A 27,647-nucleotide genomic window follows, 5' to 3' on the forward strand; every position below is an offset into this window, starting at 1 on the left:
TCCTGAGTCGCAGCAGACGTGGGAGTGTGAAGTACGTGCAGAGATATACGCCACGGACGCATTTATTTTAGGATGCGCTCAGCATTAATGTGCACACATACGCTTGGGGGCTGAACAGAGTTGTAATATTTGTGGGGAAAGCTGTGTTTTCCTCACCAGGAGGCACAGAATCCACTCCCCGGGGCACTGTTAATTTGGGAAGGGGGTTACCGTCCCCGCAGCCCCCGTTCGTGGGTGCAGCTCCACACATCGCACCCGTACCCTGCACCAGGCTTACGCCGCCTGACGCTGACGATGCTGAGCTCTTGCTGCTTGATGCCTTTTCAAACGAGCCTGCCCGTAGGTGCTAACCTCGGCGTTCACCGTCCCTGCCCGAAACCCTCGTTGGCTGTGACCGCTCCCGGGCAGCGCACAGCCCCCCGTTCGCTGAGCTCATCAACCATGGCATCAACCGGCTGCCGCGCTGCCCTGGGCATCAAGCGCCTTCCGCTCGCAGGGTACCCTCTTTTGCTCTGTGTTTCCAACAGCACCTACAGAAACAGGATCCAAGACCCCGTGCTCCTCCTCGCCACGTAGTCACGCACCAATCCATGGTCACGTCTGTTGGTGCCTGTGGATCTACGCGCGGCACGCAGGGGTGTCCGGCGGAGCTGGGTGGAGGGACCTGTGGGCTTGTGCGAGTGCGCAGCTGAGAGAACTGCCTGCAGACGCCGGTGCACGTTCGCAAAGAGGGGCTCAAAAGACATGTGGATGTGGCGCTTGGGGACTTGGTTTAGCAGACACGGCGGTGTTGGGGTGATGGTTGGACTTGATGATCTCAGAGGTCTTTCCCAACCTTTATGATTCTCCCTCTCTGGAGATGTTCCAGCCCCGGCTGGACGCGGTGCTGTGCAGCCTGCTCTGGGTGACCCTGCTTCGGCAGGGGGTTGGGCTGGGTGACCCACAGAGGGCCCTGCCAACCCCTACCATGCTCTGTGATTCTGTGATTCTCTGATCCTATTCTAGGCTGTACCGGTCCTGCGTACGTGCAATGCTGGGTGGCAAAGCAGCACACCACAAACACTGTTGAGCCGCTCCGAGCAGACGAGAGGAAATTCAGTCCAGTTTTCTGCAGCTCGCAGGAGGACGGATGATACCTGATCTAGCATAAACCTGTCACACAGACACAGCCTATCAAAACTGCCCGAGCAAATAGGAACCGGCAGAGCGAATTTATGCTGGATCAGTGTGTTATGTCATATAGCCACAGAGGCTTTTTATCTGGTGCGAGGAGCCCTGAAGCTGGATTTACAGGGCCATGAAACCCTGTGCCTGCTCTCTGGAGATAGGGAGCGCGTTTATCCCAGGAGGAGCAGAGCACCTTTCAATCCTTCAATCCATCTTTATGGAAAGATGGATTTTGTATGGAAAGTATTATATTTCTCCTTTCTTATAATGCTATTTACAGAGTTTGTTTCGATTTTGGTTTGCCTCACCCACACCAACGTGCAGCGGTGCAGACACTGGCACTACAAGCGCTACGTTTGCACCAGTATTTATGTACATGCAAATCTCTTCATGCTGAGGCAAGCCATGAAAATCCATCTCCGTCTCGAGCCAAATCCTTAGAAAAAAATTATCCTTACACATCCCAAGCACCTTTGGCCATGGTGTGTCTGAAACATGGGCTTTGCGGCTGACACATCGAAGATTTAATGCAATGAAGGCAGTAAATAAATAAAGAAGGCAGAGGGAATGGGAGTTAATGCAAAACGTTAGTGTTTTTCAAGCTACAAAGGGAAAAATAATTGACTTGAAATAAGCAAGAGAGATACAGAGCTGGGCTTGGAAGAAAAGCTGTCTGAACAGTGGGCAGAGATGATTTGGTGCCTTTGAAGATGCTCTCTGCGACAGAAGTTCAGCGACCTGCAGGAATGCAGTGGGCAGCCCAGAGGTGATGGGCAAAGGGGCCAGTGGAGTGATGCGCTGCCTTTGGCGGACAGAGAATGGTAAATGCAGAGAGGCCTCTCTTCATATTTTGAGCCTATAATCTTGACCCCTGAAATCAAACTTTTTCCACTGTCCCTGGGCCTTAGTTACTCCCACCATCCTCTCTCCCTTAGTTACTCCCACCATCCTCTCTCCCAGCACAGCCTCTCGCAGACCCCCGGCTATCAGAGTGACCCCTTGGGGTACACAGGCAGAGAGAAGGAAGAAATGGGAAAATCAGATACAATTGAAAACCCTGGGGGAATCTAGGCTGTTTGTGCAGAACTGATCCATCAGGAAACCCAAGGCTAAGGTTCCTCTCTGCAACGGGAGAAGCGACGGGAGCTTCCCACAGCCCGTGTGCGCCGGGGCAGCCACAAAGCCGGACCAAGCCCGGGATGCTGCAGGCGATGACCCATCGCTCAGTGCCCCCGGTTTTCGTTTCTCAGCAGCCAGCGGGAGGCTGGCAAGCAGCGGGGGGCTGGGGCAGCAGAGCTCCAGCGTTGGAGTTTGTTGCTTCCAAGGATATTTCCCGGGTGGACTCAGGGTCTGGGCAGGCTGCGGGAGGTCCCTGGGCGTATCCGCAGCAGGGGCTGCCACTGCAATTTGCTTTAACAGCGTAATGGGGAGCGTTTCTCCCAGCAGACAGGGACTGGGGCAGCAAGCAGCAACGGCTTGCGGGCCTCGGTGCACGAGTAAAGCTGCAGGACCTTGTTTTCGACATCAGCAGGGAACACGGTGTTCCTTGGTGCTTCGAGAGTTACTGGTGCAGAGAGAAAGAAAAGGGGAATTGCTGGCACTATTTGCAGCTTGAGCGGTTTTTCTCTTGCAAATCATAATTACCCTCATTAAATCCATCTCCACAGGAACGGAAACACAGGATTAATAATACAGACGAAAAGATTTCGAGCACAGATTCAGGGCCTCGTAAAGCCCAGACAATGGCAGGGCCCCGGTGCGAGGGAGGATTCGGGTCGTCAGCGGAGCGCAGAACAGCCTTGAAGAGGACCCCCACCACCCCAAATCCTTCCAGGAGAGGGAGAGGCGAAGCCGCTGCCCACGGAGCAGGCTGCTCCTGCTCCTCCCTAATCCCACCATTGTACAGGAAAACCTGGGGGCAGGAGTTTGCCTGCTTTGAGGAGCTGGGGGAGGCTGCAGCTCTGTCGGGATGCGTTTCGGTCCCCAGCACCCAGCCGCTTTTCCTCCCGGGGCTGCCAGCCCGAGGCCGCTGCCTGCCTGTGTGCCACGGGAAAGGGGCTCTCCAGTTGAACCCCTGTTATTACTGCACCCCTATTATTATTACTGCACCCCTATTATCACTCACCTACTGCTGCACCTGCATTAAACCCGTGGCCAGCACCTGCAAAGCTCCTACAGAGAGGTTTTAGTGGAAGATGTTTCCATAACCCCAGTAAACAAGTCTCTAATAACTTCCCAACACACTCTTAACAGACAGTAATTCCATTTTTAAACTGCAATCAAATCCTTTAGTTCAGACAGCAATTTGAAGCGTGACTGGTAAATACAGGGATTCTTTGCAGCATCAGACCTCTCGGGCTTGAGCTGCTTACAGCTGCTCTTTGTAGCTTTGAAATGTAATGACCATTTCATCTGATAGTCCTGCGTTTCCAGAATACCCTCTCTCTGCCGATAGCTGCTCTCAACCGGTGGCATCCCCTTCTCCAGAGAAAAGTCACCATCCCCACCGCGGCGCTGGCCGGCACAGCGATGGCCCCGAGGCTCCGGCACGGCTCCAGGCTGCGGAAAGCGCCGGTCTGTGGGATGAGGAGGGTCAGGACTTGGCCTGAGCTGGAGAAGAGCTCGTCCTTCCCCGGCAGCAGGGCAGCGTGAGCAGCCAGAGAAAGATTTACTGGTGAGGAGAATCTGGAAATCTGGGTGTGTTTGGGAAGGAGGTGTATTCTGAAGGAGAGCAGAATCTGTCTGGCAGTGAGGGACATTAAAAGGGTGTTGATTTAACTGTGCTGTCATTAGCTGTCTGTCCATCAAAGCTATTCCTAAGCCAGTCCTCGCTGGGGGACCTAAACGCTGCTTTGGCATGTAGGTGGCAAAGGATGCCCAGCCGTGGCCACCCGAGCTCAGCCAGGTTTCTGCATCTGATGGGAGATGCCTCCTGACCCACAGCAGAGCGCGGCGAGGCTGCTGTGGGTCCCACCACCCAGCGCTGCCCCGCGCCTCGCCTTGGAGCAGTCACTGTGTAAGAGGTAGGCAACGCCTTTACTTCTTGGTTTTAGAAAGGAGTTTCTTTTGGAAAACATACCGAGGGAAATGAAAGCTGACATGACCTTGATGGAATTATTGAGGCTATTGATTGGGCTGGGAGCTCGGCGTGGCTAATTCCCTCAATAAGAAACATGATATTGCAACAGTCGGGTCCCATGATTGATGGCTTGTCCATGGGTTTAAGAACACTTTGCCTCTCTACAGCACCCTTCAGCTGTGGGTCTTCACATGCTTCGGAAATAGGAGCAAATGGGCTCTTGCTGTCATGAGGTCCCTAAGGACGCTGGTGGAAAGGGCAGGACCAAAACCACGGATCTGCTCCCACGGGCATCTGCTGGAGACCAGACCAGGAGGCAGTTAAATCTGCTTTTGCCTGTTATAGGCTGGTGACTAGTGAGAATTGCTCCCATTTAATGAAAATCCCCCTTTGTTGGTGTAATTCACAGTTACTGGTTGCTGGCTCGTACACCATGTGCCGCTGGAGCAAAGCCAGGCCTGGAGTCCTCCACAAGCGCGTCACCACTGAGCATCTCCACAGGAGCTTTCGGTGGGGACTGACTTCAAAGAAGCAAAATCCCATTCTGCCAAGTGCCTGTGTCAAAAGTTTAGGTCCAACCATCTTTGGGTGTGACGGCTGGTAGCAGCCCCACACCAAATCCCACCCCAGCTTCTGTCACCCCAGGTCTCAAAGTGCTCGGGAGCACGGAGAGCGCTCGCTTGCCAGCACGCTGAGAGATTTGGGCACAGAGGATAAAGCAGCTCAGCGGCAGCATCCAGCCCAGGACCCTGGTCGCTCCTGGCCAAGCATTGCTCCCCTGAAGCACCTCCCGAGCCCAGCCAGGCTCGGTCCTGCAACCTTTCCCCCGTCCTTGCCTCTATGTCCCGCACCAGAACCCACCGCCTGGGCATAGAAGCTGCGAGGTGCCTCCTCCAGCCCGGCTGAAATTGCCTGTGAGCCGAAGCCACACGGTACGGCACTGGTGGTGAAGAGAGATGAGAAATTTAGAGCTGTAAATAACTCCTGCAAAGAGACATTTTGGTTTCATTTCAGGCTGCGATCCGGAGGGTACCTGAACATGACAGGCACCTGGCTAAATTGCCTGGGACCTTGTTTATTCAGGGCCCAGAATCACACTATACAGTTTGTTGTATTGATTTGCTCATGTTGAACACGACTCTATAAACAGCAAATCTGCTGGGGATTTTCTCTCCTTTTCCTGCAAGACAGGAAATAAAGGGCAAAAGAGAAAGGACGCGAAGGAGCAGGCACAGCAACGGCATTTTCAGTGGGCCATAAAAACAGATCTGACACCAGGCTGCCTCCTGACGGGAGCAAAGTTATTGCAATGGAAATCATCTTTTAAGAGAAATACAAACACGGCTCAGGAGCCAGAGCCGTCGCCCAGGGTCAGCCAGCACCGCCCCGGGGGTCCCCCGCCGCCCGGGAGCCGGCAGCCCAGCCCAGCTGGGGCCATTCTGCTTTTTCCTCGTCTTTTCCCCGTTTATCACCTTTCACAGAATCACAGAATCACAGAATGTTCGGGGTTGGAAGGGCCCTCTGTGGGTCATCTAGTCCAACCCTCCTGCCGAAGCAGGGTCACCTACAGTAGTCTGTAGAGGACCTTGTCCAGGCGGGGCTGGAATATCTCCAGAGAAGGAGACTCCACAGCCTCCCTGGGCAGCCTGTTCCAGTGCTCCGTCACCCTCAGAGGGAAGAAGTTCTTCCTCATGTTCAGACGGAACTTCCTGTGCCTCAGTTTGTGCCCATTGCCCCTTGTCCTGTCACTGGACACCACTGAGAAGAGCTTGGCCCCATCCTCCTGACACCCACCCTGCAGATATCGTACTTCTGAGTCCAGGAAGGCAGGTTCTGCCCTGAGTTACACCAGGGTAAACCCGCAGGAGCCCCAGCCCCAGCATCATCCCCCGGCTCTGCGGTCCCGCGGCACAGGGGCTCTGCCCCGGGCGGGTGGGATGGCGGCAGGGCAAGACCCCGCTCCGTGCCCCGGGTGATGGCGAGCTGAATAGACACAGCTTCTTCCCCCATCGCAGCAAGGCGAGAGCCAGCGCCGCAGCCGTGTCCCTGAGGATTTTTCCTGGTGTCCGAGCCCTGGTCCCGGCAGCATCGCGGCGGAGCAGGCAGGGGCATGGGGACGGGCAAGCGTCCTGGTCCATGCACAGCTGGGCTCCAAGGGAGGATAAGCAGGGGAAGGGGCTGAGTGGGCCTGGACCCAGGGATTTGCATTTGCCCAGCAGCAGGCTGCTTCCCCAGACTGCGCTTCCATAAATAGAGGGCTCTGCAGCCCATACGTCTGGATATAAAAATATGTATGTTCAGCATAAGGGGATTAAATGTTTATGAGCCATTATAAATTCGTGCTTTTCATATTTTATTCATAGATCCTTTGCTGAGCTCAGGCTCGGGCTAATAGACCCGTTTCCAGTGTGTTTCCCCGTTTTCCTTCACCTTTCATAGGGGTTTGTCACGCCGCGTGTGGAGTCTCTCTGACGCCACGCAACGTGCAGAGCACGGTGCATCCGTACAGCTCCAGTGCCACAGGCAGAGGACGAGGAAACATGGAGAAAACCTCTTCCAGAGAAGAGGGCCTTTGGATCTTCTCCTTGACTTTCCCTTTGATGGGAGGACACGCTCCCCTCTCAGAAAGCAGGCATGAAGGGGTTCCACAGACGAGCAGCCTGAGAGCAATTACCGGGGCTGACGAGTTTCCCTGCGGCACCTGCTCCCGCAGCCTCCCCGTCCCAGCTGCGTGCCCTGCTCTGCTATAAAAGCACCCAGTTGGGGGGTCCCAGCCCTCTGGCAGGCTGGGGGTCTGTCCTGTGGCCAGCAGAGCCTGCACTGAGGACCCACAGCGTCTTTCTTTAGAAGTCATGGGAGTTTGGTGCCTGGGAAGTCTGAGGCTGGGGTGTCCCGGCTGCTGAGGGGATGCGGCTCCTGCGGGGAGATGGAGACTCCTCTGGAAGCAGGTAACACAGCGTGGAGACCACCTGAGCGCTGGTGCCAGGGCAGGAGGGAGAGGGAAAGCAGGGGAGAAGTGTGTTTTCCTGGTCTCTGCCATTTACTTGGTCGCAGCTTGGCCTCGTCCCTGGGCAGGGGAGCAGGGCTTGGTGCAGCAGCAAGTGGAAGTGCCAATTTCTCAGCGAAGAGGAGAATGAGGTTGAGAATTAATCCTGCTAATGAGACGTCAGGGTTAGTTTGTATGTCCTTGTCACCAGGGCAGGGTGACAGCATGTGAGAGGTGTTGAAGGGTCCCTGAGGCAGGCAGCTACTTGATTTTTTTCCTGGAAGGAAACCAAGCTGCTCACAGCCGGTGCTGTTGTGGGCTGCGAGGCACTGCTGAGCTCGACGGGAAGGGGAGCCGAGGGCTGCAGGCAGGACCACCACCCATCAGTGGCAGGATCCCCTCTTGCTTTGCCCACCCAGAGCCCAGTGTCGCAGGGCAGCGAGGCTTGGGCGAAGATCAGCATCCTGCACCCACCCTGCTGTGCGTGCAACCCCCAACCGCAGTGTGTTTCCAGGTGACCCCAGTGCCAGCTTGCCAGCTGTCTGCATCAAACCCATTTGTCATCTTGTCCCTTCTGAATGGAGACTCTGGAACCTTAGGGGATGTGGGGAGAAAGCTGGTGCCCTGTGTTTGTTGGCTGCTTCAGCAGGATGAGTTTAAATACAGGCCAGGTGGCATCTCACAAAGCAAGAAAAGGACAAAAGCACTAATCCTGAGCCTGCTTGTGTCTTGGCTGAGACTTGTGGGGGCTGTTAAGGGGCTGGGAACAGGAGTGGGTGTGGGCTGAGCATCTTGGAAGGGAGCTTGAGGGCTCCTTCATCATGAGGTGCCCCAGCATAGCCCCAGACCCAGCTCCCCTCTGGAGCCCTTGCCCTGCTCCATCCTTCCATTGCTTTCTATCAGCATGAAGTAATTAAGTTCATAAGGCATCAGACAATCAGCCAGCAGCCCACAAGACGTTGTGTTTAATCATGTACTAATGGCATGTTCTTGGCAATAATTACAAGATAACAGTGTTTGCAGGCTGTAATCAGAACAATTCTAGTAATTAAACCAGCCTTTTGTCGGCAGGCTCCTTCCCCCTTTGCTGGGTGCGGGAGCGGGGTGGCAGGACCCTCCGAAGGAGGAGCACGCGCCCCGGGGAGCGCTCGCCGTGCTGGTGGCACCGCTAATTGCGATCGGGGAGGAACAGAGCTGCGCCGAGGAGCTGGTGGCTCAGGGGGGATATTGCCAGCCCCCAAAACCCGCAGCGAGGGCTCGGGGTACGTGCACCCCTCCCAAGGGCCGGCGACCTCGCACTGCTCTGCCCCAGAGCTCCCACGCGATGGCCCCGGTTAGGTGCCAGGGCTGTTGCTCTCCCTGTAAGGGGTCAGCGGCACAAACCCCCAGCCCCTTCCTACCCCATTTGCTCAGGGATGCTGCAGGCATCAGCCATGGGACAGGCACGGAGTAAGGGCAGGGATTAACCCCTCGTGTCCTGCCTCCAGCACTGGTCTAACCCCACATCCCCATTTCCCTCCTGTGCTTCACAGCCGAGAGCTTTTGTTTTTTGCCTGGGTACAAAGCCATGCCCGTGGCACGTTTCTCCCCCTGGAAGCCCCTGCCTCACACTCAGGCCCACTCCTGTATGCGCTCGTTGGCCCAGAGTCTTTTAATCTGGTCTCTAATAAGATTTCCCAGCATCGTTATACCAGCCAGGCTCACCACTTACATGCAAATGAACGGGCTATTAACAAACCTGATTCCCTGAGACACTGTATTGCGGTGTCCCCAGCCTGCGAGAGCCTTGTCACTTTTTTGGGTAGAGCCAGTTTCCAACTTTGACCTTTTCCTTGCAGAAGCAGGGTCAGCTCCTCCAGCTGCCCGCGTGTCCCCTGGGCACCCTGCCTGTCCTGGCTTGGGGCATCCTGCCCGCAGGGCACGGAAGGGGCCGGCAGCACCATTTTTGTGGCAGAGGGGAGATTCATTTCCCCTGTCTCTTGCTGATGGAGCAGGAGAGTCATTTACCCGGAGTGTCCTGGCTGGTGCAGCTACGTACGGCGCTTCTGGCCACAAGCCGCAGACCAAGCCATTTTGAGAAGAGCTCCCTCTTTTTAAGAGGCAAAAACATCAAACAATAATCCAAGAATAAAAATAAGCAGTTTTATGGCTCCTCCAATAATTAACTCAGTTCTCAGCTGTTAATTTACGTACCCAAAGTCCTCTGTTTAATATTCTAATTTGTGGTTAATCATCTATCAAGAGAGAACAAACGGTGATTAGCTCATTTTTACCTCCTTGATGGTGAGGGAGGCAATTTGGTCTAATCAATGCATTAGCTTGCTCAAGGAAACTTTTATCTCCTTGCCCTGAATTATTCATGCGGCAGCGCTGCCCTTCGCCACTGGCACGTGTCGAGGCCCCTGTGCCACGGCAATGTCACCGGGGCGGGACGCGAGGACGATGCTGATAGGTGACCGTGGACAACCACGCAGTGGGCAAAGCCCTGCTAGGGATGCCGCAGGGACAAGGCTGGTCCGGGAGATGGGGGGTGGTGGGACTCCGTGGCTGCGGGGTGTGCTGGGTGTCCCTCCTCCCGGCAGCGTGCGGTCAGAGCGTCCGTCGGGACGGACAGGAGCCCGCCGGCTGTCTCCTGGGCTGTGCCGAGCACCAACAGCACGTTCAGCTGCAACAATGCTGCACGTGGCCCTGGAGTGGAACAAGTGGTGCTTGTCCAAGCGCTGGCTGCAGCCAGCAACCGCCGGCACCATCAGCCTTGAATGGCAGTAATCAGAGGCCCCCTAATTACTCCAGGCTACAGAAATTGGACTTCCATTTCTTTTTTGCCACAGCTTTCAAAGGAGAGGGGGAGAGAATGAAAGCTGGGGCTCTCGCAGGAGGTCTCTGCAGCCCCGGCGGGGCGATTGGTGCCACCCTGAAGGGATCTGCCTTGATTTTCTTTCATTTCTTCCCTTTTGTCTTTCACATTATGCGAAAGCCACAAGATGATGATTTTAAAAGATTCCAAACACTTTTGCTTTGGAAATAAGTCATGACTGGCCATGGCCCGGCCCCTGATGTTGAAATGACTGGGGACAGTGATAGATTGGGCTGCTCTTGGCCTCTGTGTATCGCAGGAGCTGCAGAGCCCGACAGCTGATGGGACAGGCGAAGGGACGAGGACCTGGGCTGGCTCCTGGCAGCCCCGTCTGCAGGAGAATCCACAAAGTCAAATTCAGGCACAAGCAGGTGGGAGAGAAAAGAGCAAGAGCTCCAGACAGCTGCTTCCTTGGCACTTTAATTAAAACCTGATCTCCTTAACCTTCCCAGACCCTGGCCTTGTTGGCCTCCAGCTCGCGAGGCTGGGGGAACCCGGCTGTAGCTGTGCCAGCCCTGCAGTGTCCCATGGGATGTGGCCGTGGCTGGGGACCACCATTGCCTGCTGAAGGCCAGAGCTGCTTCTTGCTAACCGGGAGCTCGGCTGCCACCGCAGTTAGGACCCCTGGGGAGACCGTGTGGGGCTGGGAACAGCGGCGAGGTCGGCGAGACCAGTGTCCCTGACTCTGCGCACTGGAGCGCGTGCTCCAGCCCAGCCCTGCCTGGGGATGCGTGCTCTGCGGGGTGAGGACCCCCCGGGCTCCCTGGAAAGGACCCTGGGACCCTCTGCAGAGCCCACCGTGGGAAGCGGACTGCAGCTCTGCCCGCACCCCTCGGACCCCGCAGCAGAGCTCTGCTCCCGGTCCCCTTCTCCAGCTGTTTTCCAGCTGTGCCCCGTTAACCCCAGTGGTGGGAAGGGGCCAGGCGAGGGGGGTTCAGCCTCCCCTCCCCCCCTTCCCCAAAGCGAAGGGGTCCCCGCCAGGTGCAGCCGTTCCGGGGGGGGGCCGCAGCGAGCCCCTCCGGGCCCCAAGGCTGCGGGGCCGGGTGCGGGCATTCGGCGGGCGGGCAGCGCCCTCTCGTGGGCAGAGAGGAGAGGAGCGGGCGGGTGGCCCAGATGTGCTGCGCAGCTGGAGCCCCGGGCAGCGGGCTGTCCCCGGGGGGGGGGACAACCAGAATTCCCCCCCGCAGACAACCGGGACGGGTCCCCCCGCTCGTCCGGGAGTGGGGACCAGCGCTCGGCCAGGCTCGCTCGCCGCCTCCCCCTAATTATGATTTGTTGTTATTTGGGGCAGAGCTTGGGCGCTTTCCAGCTGTTTCTTTTCCACAGATACTTGGGTTTCAGTCCCTCTTGTCTCTGTAATGGCATCCAATCTGCTGTTTATTGGATGAATATTTATGAGGGCTCTGATGAAGAGGCAGATTTGGAACGCGTTTGCCACTCGGAAACAACCAGAGTCTGGCCCCTCGTTAATATGCAGCCTTCTTAATTTCTTGATTAAATTCCAACTTGCAAATAAAACATTTGCAATTCACTTCCAGGGTATTTTAAAATAAAAGACAATCCCCTGAAAGTTTGCTGATTGCAAGCTGGGTGGTGAGGCAGCGCTTTGCGAAGGGCACGGAGAAGGAAATTGAAATGGAGGAGTGTAGGACATGTCCGAAGGGTTTGGGGACACGGGGACAGACACGGATCCCTGTGGGAAAATAGCGAGGTGTGTTGGGGGAGCGAGGAGCGCGTGGTGCTGGGTCTGCCTGGGCCTGGGTCTGCTCCGGGCCAGGATTAGCCCCCTTCAGCTGCAGCTTGGCTGCGTGGGGCTCAGCCCCATCCATCCCCGTTCCAGCTGGGATTTGCCAGCTGTCCCCTGGCCGGTGGCAGCGATGCTCTGTGCTGCAGGAGGGACCCGGCCACCGCTCCCCGGGATTTGTTACGCTGCCAAGCCAAACATGCTCCGCTAATAAACAAAAATTGATTTTTATTTATCTTACAAAGTGAAGCCCCATTGCTCCAGCCGCACAGCTTTAATCCTTGCTGCTGTCGATGGCAATAACGAGAACGGCACCTGCGGATCCTGTTAGAGCCGCCGGCCTCCTCTTTAACTGTTCCGAGATCGATTCCCTCTGCAACGCTGCTAATAGCGTGCTGGCCCGCTGGATTGCGGGGGGACTTGGGGGGACTGGGTCTTAGTTGCAGGCGCCCGATGTGTTTCTGGCAAATTTACTCCGTCTCTGGCATGGGGGGCTCGGGGCGGCAAATTCCTCTGCGTATTCGCAGTGGTGCAACAGGCAGAAAAGCAGGAGCTCCTGCCTAAGAAACTTGTTGAGAGGCTGAGGTTTTCCCCAAGGAAGGGAAAGAGCAATGGAGATACCGGCTAAAAACCAGAAAAACTCACTTCAGGCCTCAGGTAACCCCCCCCACCTGTAGGGTCTTGTTGGAGTCAGAGAAATCACCACGTCGCTTCCGTTCGTTAACAATCCATCTCAGGTTTATTGTCCATTTTTTTAAAAAGTTGGTGTTGTACTATTTATAGTTACAAAATAATCCTATTTTACAAAGATTTACAGCTCGGTGAGTGCCCAGCAGTGAAAAAGGCTGGACTGGTGAGTCTCTTAAATAATCAAACCACTATTTTTGTGTTGTTTTTTTTTTAACAAAAAAAAAGGACAAAAAGGAAGTCGGCAACGGGCCGATTCAGCACCAAGCAGGACGTAACAGAGTGAGAGGGTTTGTATAAAAGACAATTTATTTCCTTGTGAAGGGGCACAGGGAGCGGAGGATGGGCAGAAGAGGCAGGTAACGAACCCCAGTAACGAGGACAAGACTCGGGGCGACCTCTCTTCATTCTCCGCCGTCCCCCGGGCTGTGGGACGGCGGCGAAGCCGACACCAAATTAAATTCCCAAGGTTGCGTTTCCACTCCGGTGGCTGCCCAAGCCCCGTGCCCTGCCGCAGCCGGGACGGGCAGAGGTCGCTCCCTACGGATTTGCAGTTTTCTGGTCTCTCTGATGCCAGCCCGGGCGTGGGTTCGCCGCGGTGCCGATGTCTCCTCAGTAGACGGGTCCCTTGACGGCTCCCGGCTCCGTCAGGCGCGCGGCAGCGTACGCCGAGGCTCCCAGGCAGGCGGCCGGCTCGCAAAACCCCGGCAGGCCAGCGGGACCTGGCAAGCCCGGCCGGCCAGCCTCGCCCGGGGAGCCCGGCAAGCCCCGCTCCCCGGCTTTGCCGTCGAGCGCGTGGCCGGGGATGCCGGGGAGACCTGCAAGGGGAGCGCGGCCATCAGCGGGTGCACGCACGCTGCGTCCGTGGGTGCTGAGCCCAGCCTGCGCCGGGGCTGGGGAACGCTGGGGGTGCGTTAGCAGAACGGTGCGGGGAGTGGGCAATACCGAGGGGCCAGGAAAGCGGCTGGCAGAGCTGCCAGCAGCGAGGAGTGCTCGAGGTTGGAAATTTGTGGGGTGAACCCATGCAGGGCTGCAGGGATGGGGCAGAAGGTCCCCAGCCATTGCTGGGCACGTCGTCAGATGGGGGAGAGGGGCTTACCTGGGATCCCCGGGGGACCCGGCATGCCCGGGTGGCCATGGCCGGCTTCTCCCCGCTCACCCTTCTCGCCTCGCTTCCCTGTGGGGAAGGAAACGGGGAGCGAGGGATTCGCTGGAGCCGCAGCGGGAAACACGGACCCGGCAGAGCAGGGGAGGGGGCTGCCCCTGCTCGGGGACCGGAGCAGGGGCCAAGTGTGGCAGGAGGAAGCATGGCCACCCATCACCTACCCTTAGGTCCTATGTTGCCGATCTGCCCAGCAGCACCCAGGATGCCGGGGACGCCTCGAGGTCCCATGGGTCCGTGTGGCCCCTGCTCACCCGGCGGCCCAGGGGGGCCGGGTGGTCCGGGGGGTCCCATGGCACCGACCCCACCCAGGGCAGCTCTCTTGGCGCTGACTGCCACCTCTGCCAGCTGCTCTGTAGAGCGGAGAGAGGCCGGTGTGGGACGGGACATGGCGGTGGCGGCCCCCCGGCCGGTGTGCCCCGCTCGCCCCCTCACCTTGCAGCATCTTCAGGACCACGTCCACGATGTGCTGGTCCCCGGCGTCCCGGCCCTGGCCGTGGTGACAAGAGGGACACGCCGTAAAGGGAGATGGCTCCTTCCTCCCCACTCTGCGCCCGCAGCACCAGTCCAGTCCCGAGCACCTCCCTGTGCCCGATGCCACCTCCCCACCCTTTGGTTTCCATCCCGGTACAAGGGCTCCAGCCTCGGCTCACGCCGTGCCCGGCCATGCTGCAACCTACTCGCTGCATTAACTTTCTGCAGCCCCATTTTGCAAGTCAAAAATGAGGCTTATATGGAAAAATTCTGTCCCCGAGGCAAGCTGTAAAGATACATATTCCAGCTAAGCCTGCTGCTGGTGCTGCACACAGTGAGAAACGCAGAACTCTTCTCTTCTTATAAATGCTTACAAATATCTGCAGGGTGGGGGTCAGGAGGATGGGGCCAAGCTCTTTTCAGTGGTGCCCAGTGACAGGACAAGGGGCAATGGGCACAAACTGAGGCACAGGAAGTTCTGTCTGAACATGAGGAAGAACTTCTTCCCTCTGAGGGTGACGGAGCCCTGGCCCAGGCTGCCCAGGGAGGTTGTGGAGTCTCCTTCTCTGGAGATATTCAAGACCCACCTGGACAAGGTCCTGTGCAGCCTGCTCTGGGTGACCCTGCTTGGGCAGGGGGGTTGGACTAGATGACCCACAGAGGTCCCTTCCAACCCCTACTATTCTGTGATTCTAGGCAGGTGAGATCCCAGCTCAGCCCTCCCGGAGAGCTCGTGGGGGAGCACCAGCAGCCCCCAAGCCGAATGGCAGCGCTTTCCCAGAGGAACTGCTTGGACCCCACTCGCCTGCAGAGCCGAGCAAGCCCCCAGGACACCGCGCGCTCGGTGCGGGAGGTGAGGAGGGGGCGCGGGGCGCTGGGGGTACTCACCGCGACGCCCCGCTGGCCGGGCATCCCCGGCACGCCGCGCTCCCCGACCAGTCCTCGCGGGCCGGGGGGTCCCGGGTAGCCTCGCACGCCGGGTGCACCTGCATCCCCCGAGGGGCCGGGGAAGCCGAGCTCGCCCTGGATGCCTTGCTGCGGTGGGGATGGAGAGCGGCGTCAGGAGCGGCGAGCTCAGCCCGTCCTGACCACAGGGACCCCGAGACCCTGAGGACTTCCAGTGCCGACCACTGCAGCCAGGGTTTAAACCCCAAACGGGGTCTGAACCCGAATCCAGGGCTGAATGTGGCCGCTGAAGCCCATCTCCAGTGAAGACACTTGCTCAGGCCACCAGCACGTGGCATGCACCAGCTCCATGCAGCCCTGCTGCCTTCGCTGGGGTGATCGCCTCCGGCTGAGGGTCCCACAGGGCCACCCAGCACAAAGGTGCAGGGTGTCCCTCACTCCCAGACCCCCAGTCACTCACCTGTCCCTTCGGCCCCGGCTCACCCGATTCACCCTGGGGACAGAGGACACAAGAAATGCGATGGGGAGACAGCAGGAATTTAGAGATGCAGCCGGGGGGAGACACACGTACCCCCCCGGAGCGTGCTGGGGTGCAGTGCTGTGGTACCCAGGGCCATGCCGGGCGGGAGACCCCGGCACAGCCACAGCGCACGGGCAGGGACCCCTGTCCAGCCCCTGCCCCCCAGCCCAGGCACCGTCGGTGGGGACCCACCTTCTCTCCCTTCAGCCCTGCGAGGCCGTGAACGCCGGGGTCTCCCTAGAAGAAAGGCGACCAGAAATGTGAACCTTCACCACCAGCACCCAACTCCTCCGCAGCCCCTTCAACCCCCTCCTCTCCGACCGCTGCGCCCGACCCGGGGGTGCTGAGGGAGAAAGCGCCTGGTGCCAGCGGGTGTCAGCCCCCCCGGAGGTGGGTGCCAGCCCCGTTAAACGCGGGGGTCAGCTGTTCCCCACCGCATCCCCCCCGGCCCGGGCAGGAGGGTGATGTACTCACAGTACCACCTTTGGGGCCGGTTTTCCCTGGGGAGCCCTGGAGAAAGGAGAGGGGGGGTCAGCCCAGCTCGGCGCAGCTCCCCTGAGCTGGAGCCCATCCCCCACAGCCAGCAGCAGTCACCTTGTCTCCTTTGACTCCTGGCAAGCCTTGGGGTCCTGGGATCCCTGGCGGACCCTGCTCACCCTTGGGGCCCTGGAGACCGAGGTAACGTGGGGAAAAGAGAGGAGTGAGTGAGAAGAGGCCAGGAGAAGACCCTCCTGCCCCATCGGAGCATCCTCCCCAAGGCAGCGAGATGCCTGGGCAGCTCCCTGGCCCCTCCAGCAGCGTGGGCTGCCCCACAGCATCCCAACCTGCCCTGAATCCGGCCTCTGTGCAGGCGCAGGGCAGAAAACCATCGAGGAGCCACCCCTTCACCCGTGCTGAGAAGGGAAGGGGGTCCCACCAGGGATGGGACCCCAGCCCCCAGGAAGCCAGAGGGACAAAGGTCATTTTTTGGCAGTTTTCCACCCTGGGAAAGCCTCCAAGGGGCCCAGGCAGATTCCCTGCTCTGACCGGGCTGGGAGGAAATCCCTCTCCCGGCTGGGGCTGCAAACCCAGCATGGCCCCGGGCTGGATAATCCCTGCGCTATTTGCCCGTCAGCTAATCCCTCACCCCGGCAGCCGGGCACAGCGGGACGGGGGGACGGGGCGTGCGATCGACCCCGGCCACGACCAAAGCGAGTGGTCGGGGCAGCAGTGCCAGCCGTGCCCCACTGCCCCCGAGCCGTGCCAAGATGAAGACCCCAGTTTGAGCATCCCCGAGCTATGCCAAGGCGGAGACCCCGGTTCGAGCATCCCCGAGCCGTGCCAAGGCGGAGACCCCGGTTCAAGCACCCCCGAGCCGTGCCAAGGTGAAGACCCCGGTTCGAGCATCCCCGAGCCATGCCAAGGTGAAGACCCCCTGCCCGGCTGCGGGCACAACTCACCGCTTTCCCCTGCTCGCCGGGGGGGCCCACGAGACCACGCTCGCCCCGGTCGCCCTGCGGAGACCCGGGAAGAGAACAGAGTCAGGGGCAGCTCCCGGCATGGCCGCAAACCCCGGAGTGCCCCGGACTCACCTTCATCCCGGGGACACCCTGCGGTCCCTGCTCGCCCCGAGGTCCAGGCTCACCCTAAGAGAGGGGAAAAAAACCCAAAACCTAGACCGGCTGCCCCTCTCGCATTCTCCTGCCATCATCCACCCTTCATCCTTCCCCAAGGGACGCGTGGCCCTGTGCTCGTCCCCTGAAGCCAAGCAAAGGGCTGCCACGGCACTGGGTGGCCAAGGAGGTGGTGGGTGCTGGGCTGGAGCAGTGGCCCAGGGGTGTCCTGGTGAGGAAGCAGAGGGAGGAGGAGGGTCACAGGGGGGTGAAGTGCCTGACTCTGCTTTCTGTTTCACAGTGAATAGGGAAAAAAGAGCAACAGAGAGAGAGCGAGTAACCCCCAGGCTGTGCCCAGGAGGAACGCGGTGACATCTCCGTACTCACGATCTGTCCCGGGGCACCGGTGACGCCGGGCTGGCCCCGAGCACCCACTTCACCCTGGAACGGGAGACAGAGGCGGTTCAGGTACAGGGAGGGGACAGGATGGGGACAAGGCTGCGGGCTCAGGACTGGAGCGTGGAGGCTGCCCCAGAGAGGGGGCTGCTCAGAGAGGGTGACCCCGGCCCAGGCTGCCCCACACCCACCTTCTCTCCTGGGCCACCTTTGCTTCCCGGCTGGCCCGGCAAGCCCTGCGGAAACAAAGCCGGGATCAAGCCCTGTGCACAGCACCAGCGACCCTGCCCAGCACCCCGTGCCCGGAGGCAGCATCCCCGCTGGGTGCTGGCCCCGCACCCTGGCACGGCCCAGGGAGGGGGATGCCACCCCACTGGTGACGGGGCTCCCACGCTCCCGTACTCACGGCTTGTCCCCGGTGTCCCGGTGGCCCTGGCTGGCCGGCCTGTCCCACGCCGCCCTGCGAGGGACAGAGAGGATGTCACTGCCTGGCAGAGAAACGTGCAGCGAGGGGGTGTCCACAGGTGGGACAAGGGACTCCTGGCCAAAGAGGGACACAGCCTTTGACCCCGAGGGGACAGCAGATGCCACGTTAAGGGCTGGGACCTTGTGCTGCTTGCCATCCCCATTATTTCCAGCAAGCACTGGTACCAGGAACAGCGTGTGTCCGTTCCCCCTGCCCGCAGCCGCTCACCTTCACGCCGGGGATACCCGGGGTGCCATCTTTGCCATCGATGCCCGGGAGACCCTGCGAAAGAGGGAAGAGTCGCTCGGTCTGACACCTCCAAGAAGGACTGAAAGGCTCGTGGTGGGGGCAAAAAATGGCTGGGAAGGGAAAGGAAAGCTCCATCCCTGCACAGAGCACGGCTCCCAAAGCAGCCAGGCTGGCAGGGTGCTGGCAGGGTGCACTGAGGCAGGGTGTAAGGACACTGGGTGGCCCCGAACAGGACAGAGAAGGACGAAGAGGTCTTCTCCTTCTCCTTGCAAGCAGCTCAGCCCTAGATGTGGGCACGGGTGCTGCTGGCTGTACTTACGTTCTCCCCCTTGGGGCCGATGTCTCCTTGGGGGCCCCTGATGCCACGGCCACCCTAGAGCAGGAGAGCGCAGCGTTATTCCAGCTGCCCTCTTGGTGCAGGGGACAGAGCTGGGAGAGGGAGGAGATGCCCATCAGGGCACCCCGGGCAGAGCCCCTCTCCGTGCCAGGGAGTGGGGCCAAGCTGGGGAAAAGGGGGCACTGGCACAGCACAGGGCTGGGTGCTGCCCTCCCCGACACGGCGGGTCACCTACCAGATCGCCCTTCTCACCAGGGTCCCCAGGTGGTCCCCGGGGGCCTTCCCTGCCCTGGAGGGGAGAAAGATGGGGGCTGAGCGGCAAAGTGCGGGGTGCCCCGCCTGCCCCGCAGCCCCCGGGGAGGAGGGAGGGCACTCACCGGCCGCCCAGCTGCTCCGATGGTCCCAACCATCCCCTTGTAACCAGCAGGACCCTGCAAAGAGAGCACGGGAGGGGTCAGTTCCCCCCATCCCAGCCTTGGTCCCCCGCCAGGTCCCACCCCACTAGCGAGGGGCAGTGTCCAGCTCCCCGAGCTGGCCAAACAGCCGTGCCAGCGACGCTCCCGGGAAGCAGCCCCCAGCCTGGGAAGCATCTCCGCAGGAGTTGGTCCCCCTGACCCCGGAGCCGGGCACAGCCGGCCCCGCATCCCACCGGCGCTTACCGTCTCGCCCTTGGGTCCCGCCATGCCGGGGTAACCCCTCAGGCCCTGCGGTCCCTGCGGGGAAGGAAACGACAGCCGGCTTAGCTGGAAAGGGCCCCGGGAGCAGCCCAGGGGGAAGCCGCAATTAGAGCCAAAGCCGGTGCTGGAGATCAGGGGGTTTTGCCAAACACGAGGTCTTTCAGTCCCGGCCGCTCGCTCCTAATTCTGCAGCCCCCCAGCAGGCGCCTTTCCAGCTGTCGGTCTGATAACAGCAACGGCCCAAACCGGTGCTGCTCCCCCCGGCAAAGCTCTTGGCTTCAAAGCGGAGCTGCCCTTTTCCCGGACCGAAGGGCTCAGCCCATTAATTGCTTTTCGTCTTCAAAGTGCTCGGCAAGCTCAGACGGCTTTAATCCTCCCGTCCCCGCGGCGAGCTGGGCGCTGCACCCCTGTTCAGGTGGGGCTCGGGGGGCTCGGTGTGCATGGGTGATTTGTTAGAGGTGAGTTATCCACGTTAACGAGGTGCCCGAGCCAGCGTGGACCATGAGGGTCTCCACTGGGATACGGCTTTGCCACCCTCCTGGTGGCAGCTCCGTGGCTGGGAGGAGGGAGATGGGTGGGATGAAGGCTTCGCTCTAGTCCAAGCGGTGGGTCCCCAGGAGCAGGGACACGCTGGTGTCACTTGTCTGGGGCCAAGGACAAACCGGCAGCCCCCAGCCCCTGGGGTACCCGGGGGGCAGAGCGGCAAAGAGCAGTAAATACGTTACCGGAGGGCCAGGGACGCCTTGCTCTCCAGAGACGCCAACGTCACCCTTGGGACCCTGGGGAGCGATGGAGAGGGGCGAGGTGAGTGTTGGGGCGGAGCAGGGGCACAAACCGCCCTGGGGACCCCCTCAGCTGGGTCCGGGCAGGGGATGGTGACAGGTCCCCCTTCCCATCGTGGAAGACCACCCAGTCCACATTCCATCTCCCAGCCCTAGATCTCCCTCCTCCCTCTCCCACCTCTCTCCTTCCGTCCTCCTTTCTCTCCCCAGAGCCGCCTGCCCCCCAGTCCAGCCCCAGCTCCCCGAGATGCAGGCACGCCTGGCTCCGGCTGGGAAGCTGCTGGAGAGGTCACTCACCTGCCTGCCCTGCCTGCCGGGCTCCCCGAGGGCCCCGGGGCGGCCTCGGTGTCCCTAAGGGCGAAGAGGAAGGTCGTGAGCATCCCCGGGCAGAGCAGTGGAGTCAAGGCAGCGTCCTGATGGCCATGTCACCCGCAGCAACCCTGCCCACGACCTCCCACCCTGGGGTGCCCACTGGTGACTTGGTGGGGCTCAGCTTCCCACTGGTGACTTGGTGGGGCTCAGCATCCCGCTGGTGACACGGTGGGGCTCAGCATCCCGCTGGTGACTTGGTGGGGCTCAGCTTCCCACTGGTGATGTGGTGGGGCTCAGCATCCCACTGGTGACACAGTGGGGCTCAGCATCCCACAGCTGTGAGGAGGTGCGGTGGGGATGCCTGCCGAGTTTAACCCTCTGGTCTTTGCAGCAGAGGAGCCAGCAAGGCTGGGGCTGGGCCTTTGGCATGGGGTCTCGCCCCCCAGGAAGGGGCTGGCAGGAGCTGGAGAGCAGCAGGGGACACCTCCCACAGTGCCTTTGGCCCTGGGGCTCTCTGTGCATGCATGTCCTTGTGCTCCTGGGGGAGCAGAGCAGCTCCCGAGCTCCGTGTGCCTCCAGCGCAGGGAAGGCTCCCCTGCTCAGGCGCAGCGCTGGAGGTGACGGCCCCGTGTGCTCCCTGGCAGCCCCAGCGCTCCCTTACCTTCAGTCCCTGCAGTCCCTGGGGGCCCTTGGGACCTGGCGGGCAGCTGGTCGGGCACTGGTGGGGAAGAAGAAGCATGGGTTGAGCTGGGAAAGGACCCAGAGGCTGGGGAGGAGCCGTGGTGGGCAGGACGGGCTCCCACGCCGCATGGCAAAGCCAGGCTGTGTGGTGGGGCAGGGGACCCACTGCTCGCAGCATGGTTTCTGCTGGGGACACGGCTCCTCCCCACCACCTCAGCCCCCAGTTACCAAATCGCACTGGGGGCTGTATTTCAGGCCAGGGCAGCAGACGCTCTTGCAGCAGCCGTTACTCAGCAAAGACGGGAATGGCGGCTCTCACCAAGAAATCAGCGCTGCCTTCCAGTCCTTGGATGTGTCCCGGGGGGCCCTGGAGGGAAGGAGATCATCAGCACCCACGGCTTCGTATCAGCGCTATTTTACAGGAGGGGTGGGTGTTACACCCAGGAGGGAGAGGGGTAGGGAGGTGTGTGCCAGAGCCCCAGCCCCTGGGCTGAGCCTGGGTGGGAGCTGCTCCCTCCCGCAGAAAACGCTGGTGACTGGGGGGATACTCACTGGTTTCCCTGGAGGGCCTGGGGGACCCCGCGGGCCGTCGGGTCCAGGGTCTCCCTAGGGAAGAACAACCCCAGAAAAGGAGATTTAGGGGTGGGGAGGCGGCAGGTACTGCCCGAGTCAGGGTGGAGAGGGGTGACGAAGCACCAGAGAGCCAGGTTGTCACAGCAGGAACTGGGACATCCCCCAGCTGTGAGCTGGGAGGGAATGGATGGCGCTGGGGCACCCGGCTGCAGGCACAGAGTCCACCACTCGTCCGTCCCCACCATAGGACCCCGCTTGCCCACGTTACATGGTCGTGTCCCTGTCTACCCCAGGAGCCCCGAAGAGCGGTGAAGCGGATGCTGGGGTAAGGAGCGAAGGTTTTTCCGTGCCCCTTCCTGACCCCTCACCTTGGGTCCCAGCGCTCCGATCTCTCCGGGAAGCCCAACCTGGCCTGGAAGCCCCTTAAAGAGAAGAGAGACATTCACTGAGTGAGAGAGGTCGAGCCCTGAGACCCCCCACCTTGGGGGTGCTGCGATTTGAGCTCTTCCAGCACAACCCCAAGCCCGGACCCCAGCCACCCACAGCCCCACAAGCCCAGCACTCACGGGTGGTCCTGGCAGCGAAGGACCCTGCGACAAGAAAAGCACAGTTGATCCAAATTCTCCAACCACCCCCACCCGCCCCGAAAGCACCAGCCCCAAGCATGGCAATGCCCACACCACCACCAAGGATGCTGATGGGGGGGCTGGGGCTGGGTCCCCGCTCTGCCCCCACCCCGCTTGTGGGTGCTTAGGGAGGGGGTGCCGGAGCCAGGAACGGGTGCATCACCGGTGCCCACGGGAGAGGCAGATACTCACGGGGAGCCCCGGCGGCCCCGGGAGTCCGGGCTGGCCCTGCCGGGAGAGAAGGGGGGTCAGGAGCTGAAATGTGAGGGTCTGGCCCCACCAAGCCCTGCACCACTGCCGTGCAAACTGCCAAAATTCACCCTTCCCCGCACCCAGCCTCAGTGCCCCCTCATTGCCAAACACTCCATCGCCCAGTTCCCGCATCCCTGCATCCCCTCCCCGGCGACGGGGCTGGTCCCAGCCTGGCCGAGCCCCGCTGGCTCCCGGGGGGGAAGGTGGGAGCCCGGGGCGCCTGCCCCAGCGCAGCCCCTCACTCACTTTAAGTCCTGGCCCGCCGATGGGCCCTGGCTCCCCTTTTGCTCCCGTCAGGCCCTGCAAGAGGAGAGACGGCGGGGGGGTTACCGCCAGCTCTGCTGCTCTCCCCCCAGACGTTGCTGCTGGGGCTCTCTCCGTCACGAGGGCTTGGGGGTTATTATTTGGGAATTATGTGCTGGTCACCGCTGTGCGCATCGGACGGCAAAACTGGAGGTGCAGCTGGTGCCCGGACCCAAGCCCCGACGGCACGGAGAGCCTCGCCGCGATGCCCTGCAGCCCCCCGCACGCCACCGAGACCCCCACGCCAGGGACCCTCACACCGCCGGGCACGTCCAGCGCGGCTGCACCAGCCCCGGCAGAGGCACGTGGGGAGCTCGGCCGGTCCGTGGGTCCCGGTGATACCGACTCCGAGTCACTCCTGGCTCCCCCGTCCCCAGGGTTTGGATCCCTGTGGTGGGTGCCCGGAGCTGCACCCCCGGGCCGGTGCGGGCACGCTGCCGGGCGCTCGGGGATGGCACGGACAGAGCCCCTCGCTCAGCCCGGCTCCGCATCCGCGTTCAGAGGAGCCGAACCCTTTTCCGGGCAGATTGGTCTGGATGCGTAATGCATGCTGGTAATGACGGTTGTTATTCTATTCGTTTATTATTGAAGAATAACTAAAACCGAAGAGATTTATGAAGTGCCATCCAGAGACACACACGAGGACCCCGCAGTTTGGGGTTCCTTCTGATGAGCGAGTAAACGGCCGATGCTCGCAGGTGCTTACCCGTGGAGCACTGCGCTGGGGGTGGGAGGCAGGCACCCCACCCAGACCTCCCCGGGCACCCACCATGCACCCCTGCGGACCCCAACCGGGGAGCGTGGGGCCAGCATCAGGGCAGAGCAAGGAGGCAGCTCCGTCTCCTTTCTGCCCACCACCCCTGCCCCAGGCTGTTCTTCTGGCAGGGAGGGGATGGCAGGGGATGTCACCGATGCCACCTACGTGGGTGCCAAGGGGGTGGCTCCGGGGGGGCCACGGGGTTGCTCCAGATTTGTGTTGGAGGAAAGGAGAACTGGACCAGCGCTCAGGACAGCAGCTGGAGTAAAGGACAAGGAAAAGCCTTTTCGTGTTCAGGGGTGCCGGTGCTTGTGCCCTGGCTTCCCTGGCACCGCTCTCACCCCACGTGGCGTGGGGCTGCGCTCTTGGAGCCAGGGCAGTGGGAGGGGGTGGCAGCAGCCCTGCCCAACCTCTGCCTGCATTTCTGCTGTGCTTCACAAGGTGCTTTCAGGTCCCACACAAAGACAGTTTGGCACGTTCGTACGTGTGACAGAGAAGGATCCCTGCACTGAGGCTAGGAGCAGCGTGCTGAGACCCCGCTGGGACCTGGGGACCGTGGCCAGGGACGCCGCGGGGGGCAGGGGGTCAGTACTCACGTCGATGCCTGGCTTCCCTGGGGGCCCATCTGGACCAGGGGTTCCAGGCTCCCCCTTGGCACCCTTTGAAAGAGAAGAGGCGGGGGGGCAGGTTGACAGGAGCTCCACCATGAGGGGCGAGACTGTCGGCGAGCTGGGGGAAGGCACAGGTACTCACCGGCGACCCAGGGGCTCCGGCAGAGCCTTTGTCACCCTGGGGAAAGAGAAGGAAGTTATAAAAAGGGGTCTGTCCCCCACAGAGCCAGGTCTGGGAGCGCGGGGAGCTCAGGACCTGTGTCTCCCATCCTGCTCCCCGAGTCGGAGGAAGATGCTCGATCCCCCAGCGCAGCGGCCAGGTCGGGATCGGGCTGGCGTTGAGCAGAGAGAGGGCTGTGCTGGGGCTGCGGGAGGGCTGCGGCCATTCTGGGTATAAATAGCACTAAAATAACACCCTGGGCAGGGGGGAGGGGGGCAAGGCTGGGAGAAAGGGTGCTTTCTGCTGGCGCACAGATCTCCCCTCTGTTCAGGGAGCCACAGCCGCCTGCCACAGCCCTCAGCCACTTCGCTGCTCTGCAGGCACCTGGCCTGGGACCCTCCCCAGATCCCCCTCCTCGCTGGGCGTCTTGGGGCTGACCCCTGCAGCCGACGCTTCCGAGCATCCTCTGCTGACGGGACGGGGGTCACCCCAGCACCCAGCACCGAAACCTCCCTGCCGCTGTGCTCCCCAAAAAGCACTTCAGACCCCGTTTCCCGAGGCGGTCAGGAGGCCACGGGCTGCTGTTCGAGGATGTGGGTGAAGCCGTGGCGCAGGATCCCACTCTCCCATGCCATCCTTGCTGCCCAGGGCCACTGGCAAAGCCGGGGATGCTCCGTCTGCCCCAGCCTGGGAGCAGAGCAGCGCGGGAACCACACGGTATGAGCACCCCTGCCCTCCACCGAGCCTCTGCCCCAGACAATGTCCCTCTTTGTGCTGCAGGTCCCCTCCCTCCCTCCCTTCAGCCCATACAGGTTCCCAGTGCCGTACTCACGTCAATGCCATCCGCTCCCGGCACTCCTGGGGGACCGGGGGGCCCTCGCGGGCCAGGCTCTCCCGGCGGCCCTCGCTGGGGGGAAAAAGGGACAGGACCCACGTCAGGAAGGAGCAGCCAGACCCCGAGAGATGCTGTGGGTCAGACGGAGCCCAGGGTGCAGCGCTCGCCGCCGGCGTGTGCTGGGGACCCATCTCCGGAGAGCCGGGATGGAGCGAGCACCCCAAGGTGTCAGAGCTCTTCCCCTCCCCACGGGCTCTCCGCCACCTGGTCTGTGCCCCCCGGCAAGGGCATGGATGGAGAAATCCAGGAAATTTCCCCTTGGCATTGGCACAACCAGCTCCCCATCCCCTGCCCGGTCCCTACCCCACCGCTGCCCCTCCTGCCCCCGTGCCCGCGGGGGTCCTGCCCCGGCTGGGTCTCGCCGGGGTGACGGCACCGCTCGCAAAGGCCCCTCTCGGCTCGGGGTGCAAGCCCAGCAGTGGGATTTCTAAGACAGCACCGGCAGGATTTTGGTACCCAAAGCCCCGATACGGAGCGGGGACCCCAAGCCCCTCGGTGAGAGCTGCCGCCCGCGCCGGGCTGGCCGGCTGCCCGCAGCACCGCTCCACAGCACCGCACAAAAGCACCATTCACCGGCGGCTGGGGAGCTCGGCGAGCAGCCTGGCCCCAGCCCTGAGCTTCGCCCAGGGCTCCACGGGAGCGACTTCGCAAAGAAATCTCTGTTATCCTAACGGGGCGTTTGGGGGGGGGGGGGGGGGGAAGAGATTCCAGTCCCGGAGACCGAACCCCCGGTGTTCCTGGAAATGAAAACCAGATGGGCTGGCCGGGGCTGCACGCCTGCCACTCCGCCGTCCTCCCAGGCTTATTTATTTTAAAGTGAAATACGTGAGGATGAGAGGTGTCGCTGGTTTGCTCGCAGAGCTACGAGAGCCCCGGCTTCGCCTCGGAAGCAAATTTGGCAGTCGGAGCGAGCACCGGTCCCTGGGAGCACCGGTGAATGGCACCTTTGTCCTCCCGACCCAAACGGATCCTCGTTCCACGAGCTCCCACGTCCCCCTCGCTCCGGCCGGAGCCCAGACCCCCGGCCGGACCCTGCCACCACAAGCCCATGGGCATCCCGGGGGTCTGTCCCCCAGCCCCCAGTGCTCCGCAGCCAGGCTGTCCCTGTCGGAACCGCATGGGAAGATTTTTCCCAAATCTGTTATAAAAATCTGATTTTTGTTGTTGCGAGGCAGGGAGAGTTTTTCTCTTTTCGGGTGGGCTCCCAGGAGGAACGCCGCCTGCCCCACTCGCAGCTCTTGTCCGAGGGGCAGAGGGACACCTTCCCCTCACTTCTCTCCGTTTTCTCCCACCCTGGGTGAGTCCGGAGAGCCCTGCAGGACCCCCAGCACCTCCACCACGGGCGTCCCTCCCCGCAGCCCCTCGGCAAGCCCCCACGGAGCCCTGAGGCAGCCCTGGGAGGGTCAGAGCCTCCCCCAGACCCCCCTCAGCCCCACTCTGTGCTCTGTCCCGGGAAAGCAGAAGCAAATTAAGCGTTTTCTCAGGTGATGGGACGGGGAAGATCTGGCGGCTGCTGGGGAGGAAAACGGCCGAGACCCCCCATTCTGCCCCAGACGGGAAATAAAACAAAAGTTATTTAGCTAACAAGTCCCAAACTTCAAGGCACGCAGCCCTGTCCCTGTCCCGCAGGGCTGGAGGCGGCTTTCGGCACGGAAATGTCCCCAGTGGGTCAGGGCTGGGGGTCCCGGCTGGGGGCTGCTCCCACCCCACCCCCGCCATGGGGCATTGCTGGGGAAAGCGAGCGAAAGGCGCTGGGAAAAATGAGCAAAAAGTCCCAGGGGTGCTCAGCACCGCGAGGCAGCATCAGCGACGCGGGAGATGGGGACGGTCCCCCCTCCGTCCCCCTTCCCAGCCCAGGGCGAGGGGCAGCGGGCAGAGGACTTACGATCTGGGCCAGGCAGAGGCAGGCGGCGGGGAGCAAGAGCCAGAGCCGGAGAAGGGGCGAGCAGCCGGCCATGGCGAGGGCGGCCGGCACCCAGCGGCGCTGGCCTCGTCTCAGGTCCGGCAGCAGCCCCGACCGCGCAGCCGGACACGGGAGGAGGAGGGGGCTCATTAATATGGAGCAATGGGATGAAGGCAGGAGGCCCCAGCCCCCCGCCCTCCCCCCCACTCCTCAGGTGAGCCCGTGGTTATTTTGGGCTGTGTGGCCGGATTCGGCACCATGGTGGCGGAGGGTTTGGCACGATGGCGGCGGGGGACTTGGCAAGAGTGGCACAAAGGGGCTTTAACGCAGAGGAGGGGCTGGGAGAGGGGGGGGGATGAGCTGGGGGGCTGCTGCTGGAGCTGGGTGGTGAGACCCCAGCCAGGACATCCGCGTGGGCACCCCAAGGAGAGCCAGGGTGTCCCCTGTGCTGTCCCCACCGCGATGCCTGTGCCGTGTGGCATTGAGCTGCCCG

The 27,647-nt window shown here is 61.4% G+C and overlaps 1 protein-coding gene across 1 annotated transcript; it reads right to left on the reverse strand.

Annotated features, from left to right (window-relative positions):
• Positions 1 to 12,697: 12,697 nt before the first annotated feature.
• Positions 12,698 to 27,235, reverse strand: COL9A2 (collagen type IX alpha 2 chain). The gene is made up of 32 exons (XM_075438255.1): positions 27,137 to 27,235; positions 25,189 to 25,263; positions 24,339 to 24,374; positions 24,182 to 24,244; positions 22,772 to 22,825; positions 22,466 to 22,501; positions 22,214 to 22,237; positions 22,016 to 22,069; positions 21,627 to 21,680; positions 21,394 to 21,441; positions 21,055 to 21,111; positions 20,379 to 20,432; positions 20,025 to 20,078; positions 19,282 to 19,335; positions 19,000 to 19,053; positions 18,858 to 18,911; positions 18,605 to 18,658; positions 18,265 to 18,318; positions 17,977 to 18,030; positions 17,762 to 17,806; positions 17,562 to 17,615; positions 17,154 to 17,207; positions 17,022 to 17,075; positions 16,177 to 16,248; positions 16,057 to 16,092; positions 15,775 to 15,819; positions 15,523 to 15,555; positions 15,045 to 15,191; positions 14,118 to 14,172; positions 13,847 to 14,035; positions 13,620 to 13,697; positions 12,698 to 13,338 (listed from the first exon to the last, which is right to left on the reverse strand). The coding sequence occupies exons 1-32, from the start codon at positions 27,206 to 27,208 to the stop codon at positions 13,133 to 13,135; spliced, it is 2,073 nt and encodes a 690-aa protein (XP_075294370.1). The 5' UTR covers positions 27,209 to 27,235; the 3' UTR covers positions 12,698 to 13,132.
• Between the last annotated feature and the right edge of the window lie 412 nt (positions 27,236 to 27,647).

Source organism: Opisthocomus hoazin, chromosome 17 (assembly GCF_030867145.1).
Source record: "Opisthocomus hoazin isolate bOpiHoa1 chromosome 17, bOpiHoa1.hap1, whole genome shotgun sequence".
NCBI lineage: Eukaryota > Metazoa > Chordata > Aves > Opisthocomiformes > Opisthocomidae > Opisthocomus > Opisthocomus hoazin.

What these genes read in the sequence shown, in the direction of transcription:
- COL9A2 (XM_075438255.1), bottom strand. Translation starts at nt 27,208, where the DNA reads ATGGCCGGCTGCTCGCCCCTTCTCCGGCTCTGGCTCTTGCTCCCCGCC. An exon ending in AGGGACTGCAGGGACTGAAG is followed by an intron (nt 20,433 to 21,054) that starts GTAAGGGAGCGC and finishes CTTCGCCCTTAG; the next exon opens with GGACACCGAGGCCGCCCCGG. An exon ending in AAGGCGTCCCTGGCCCTCCG is followed by an intron (nt 19,336 to 20,024) that starts GTAACGTATTTA and finishes CCTTCCCCGCAG; the next exon opens with GGACCGCAGGGCCTGAGGGG.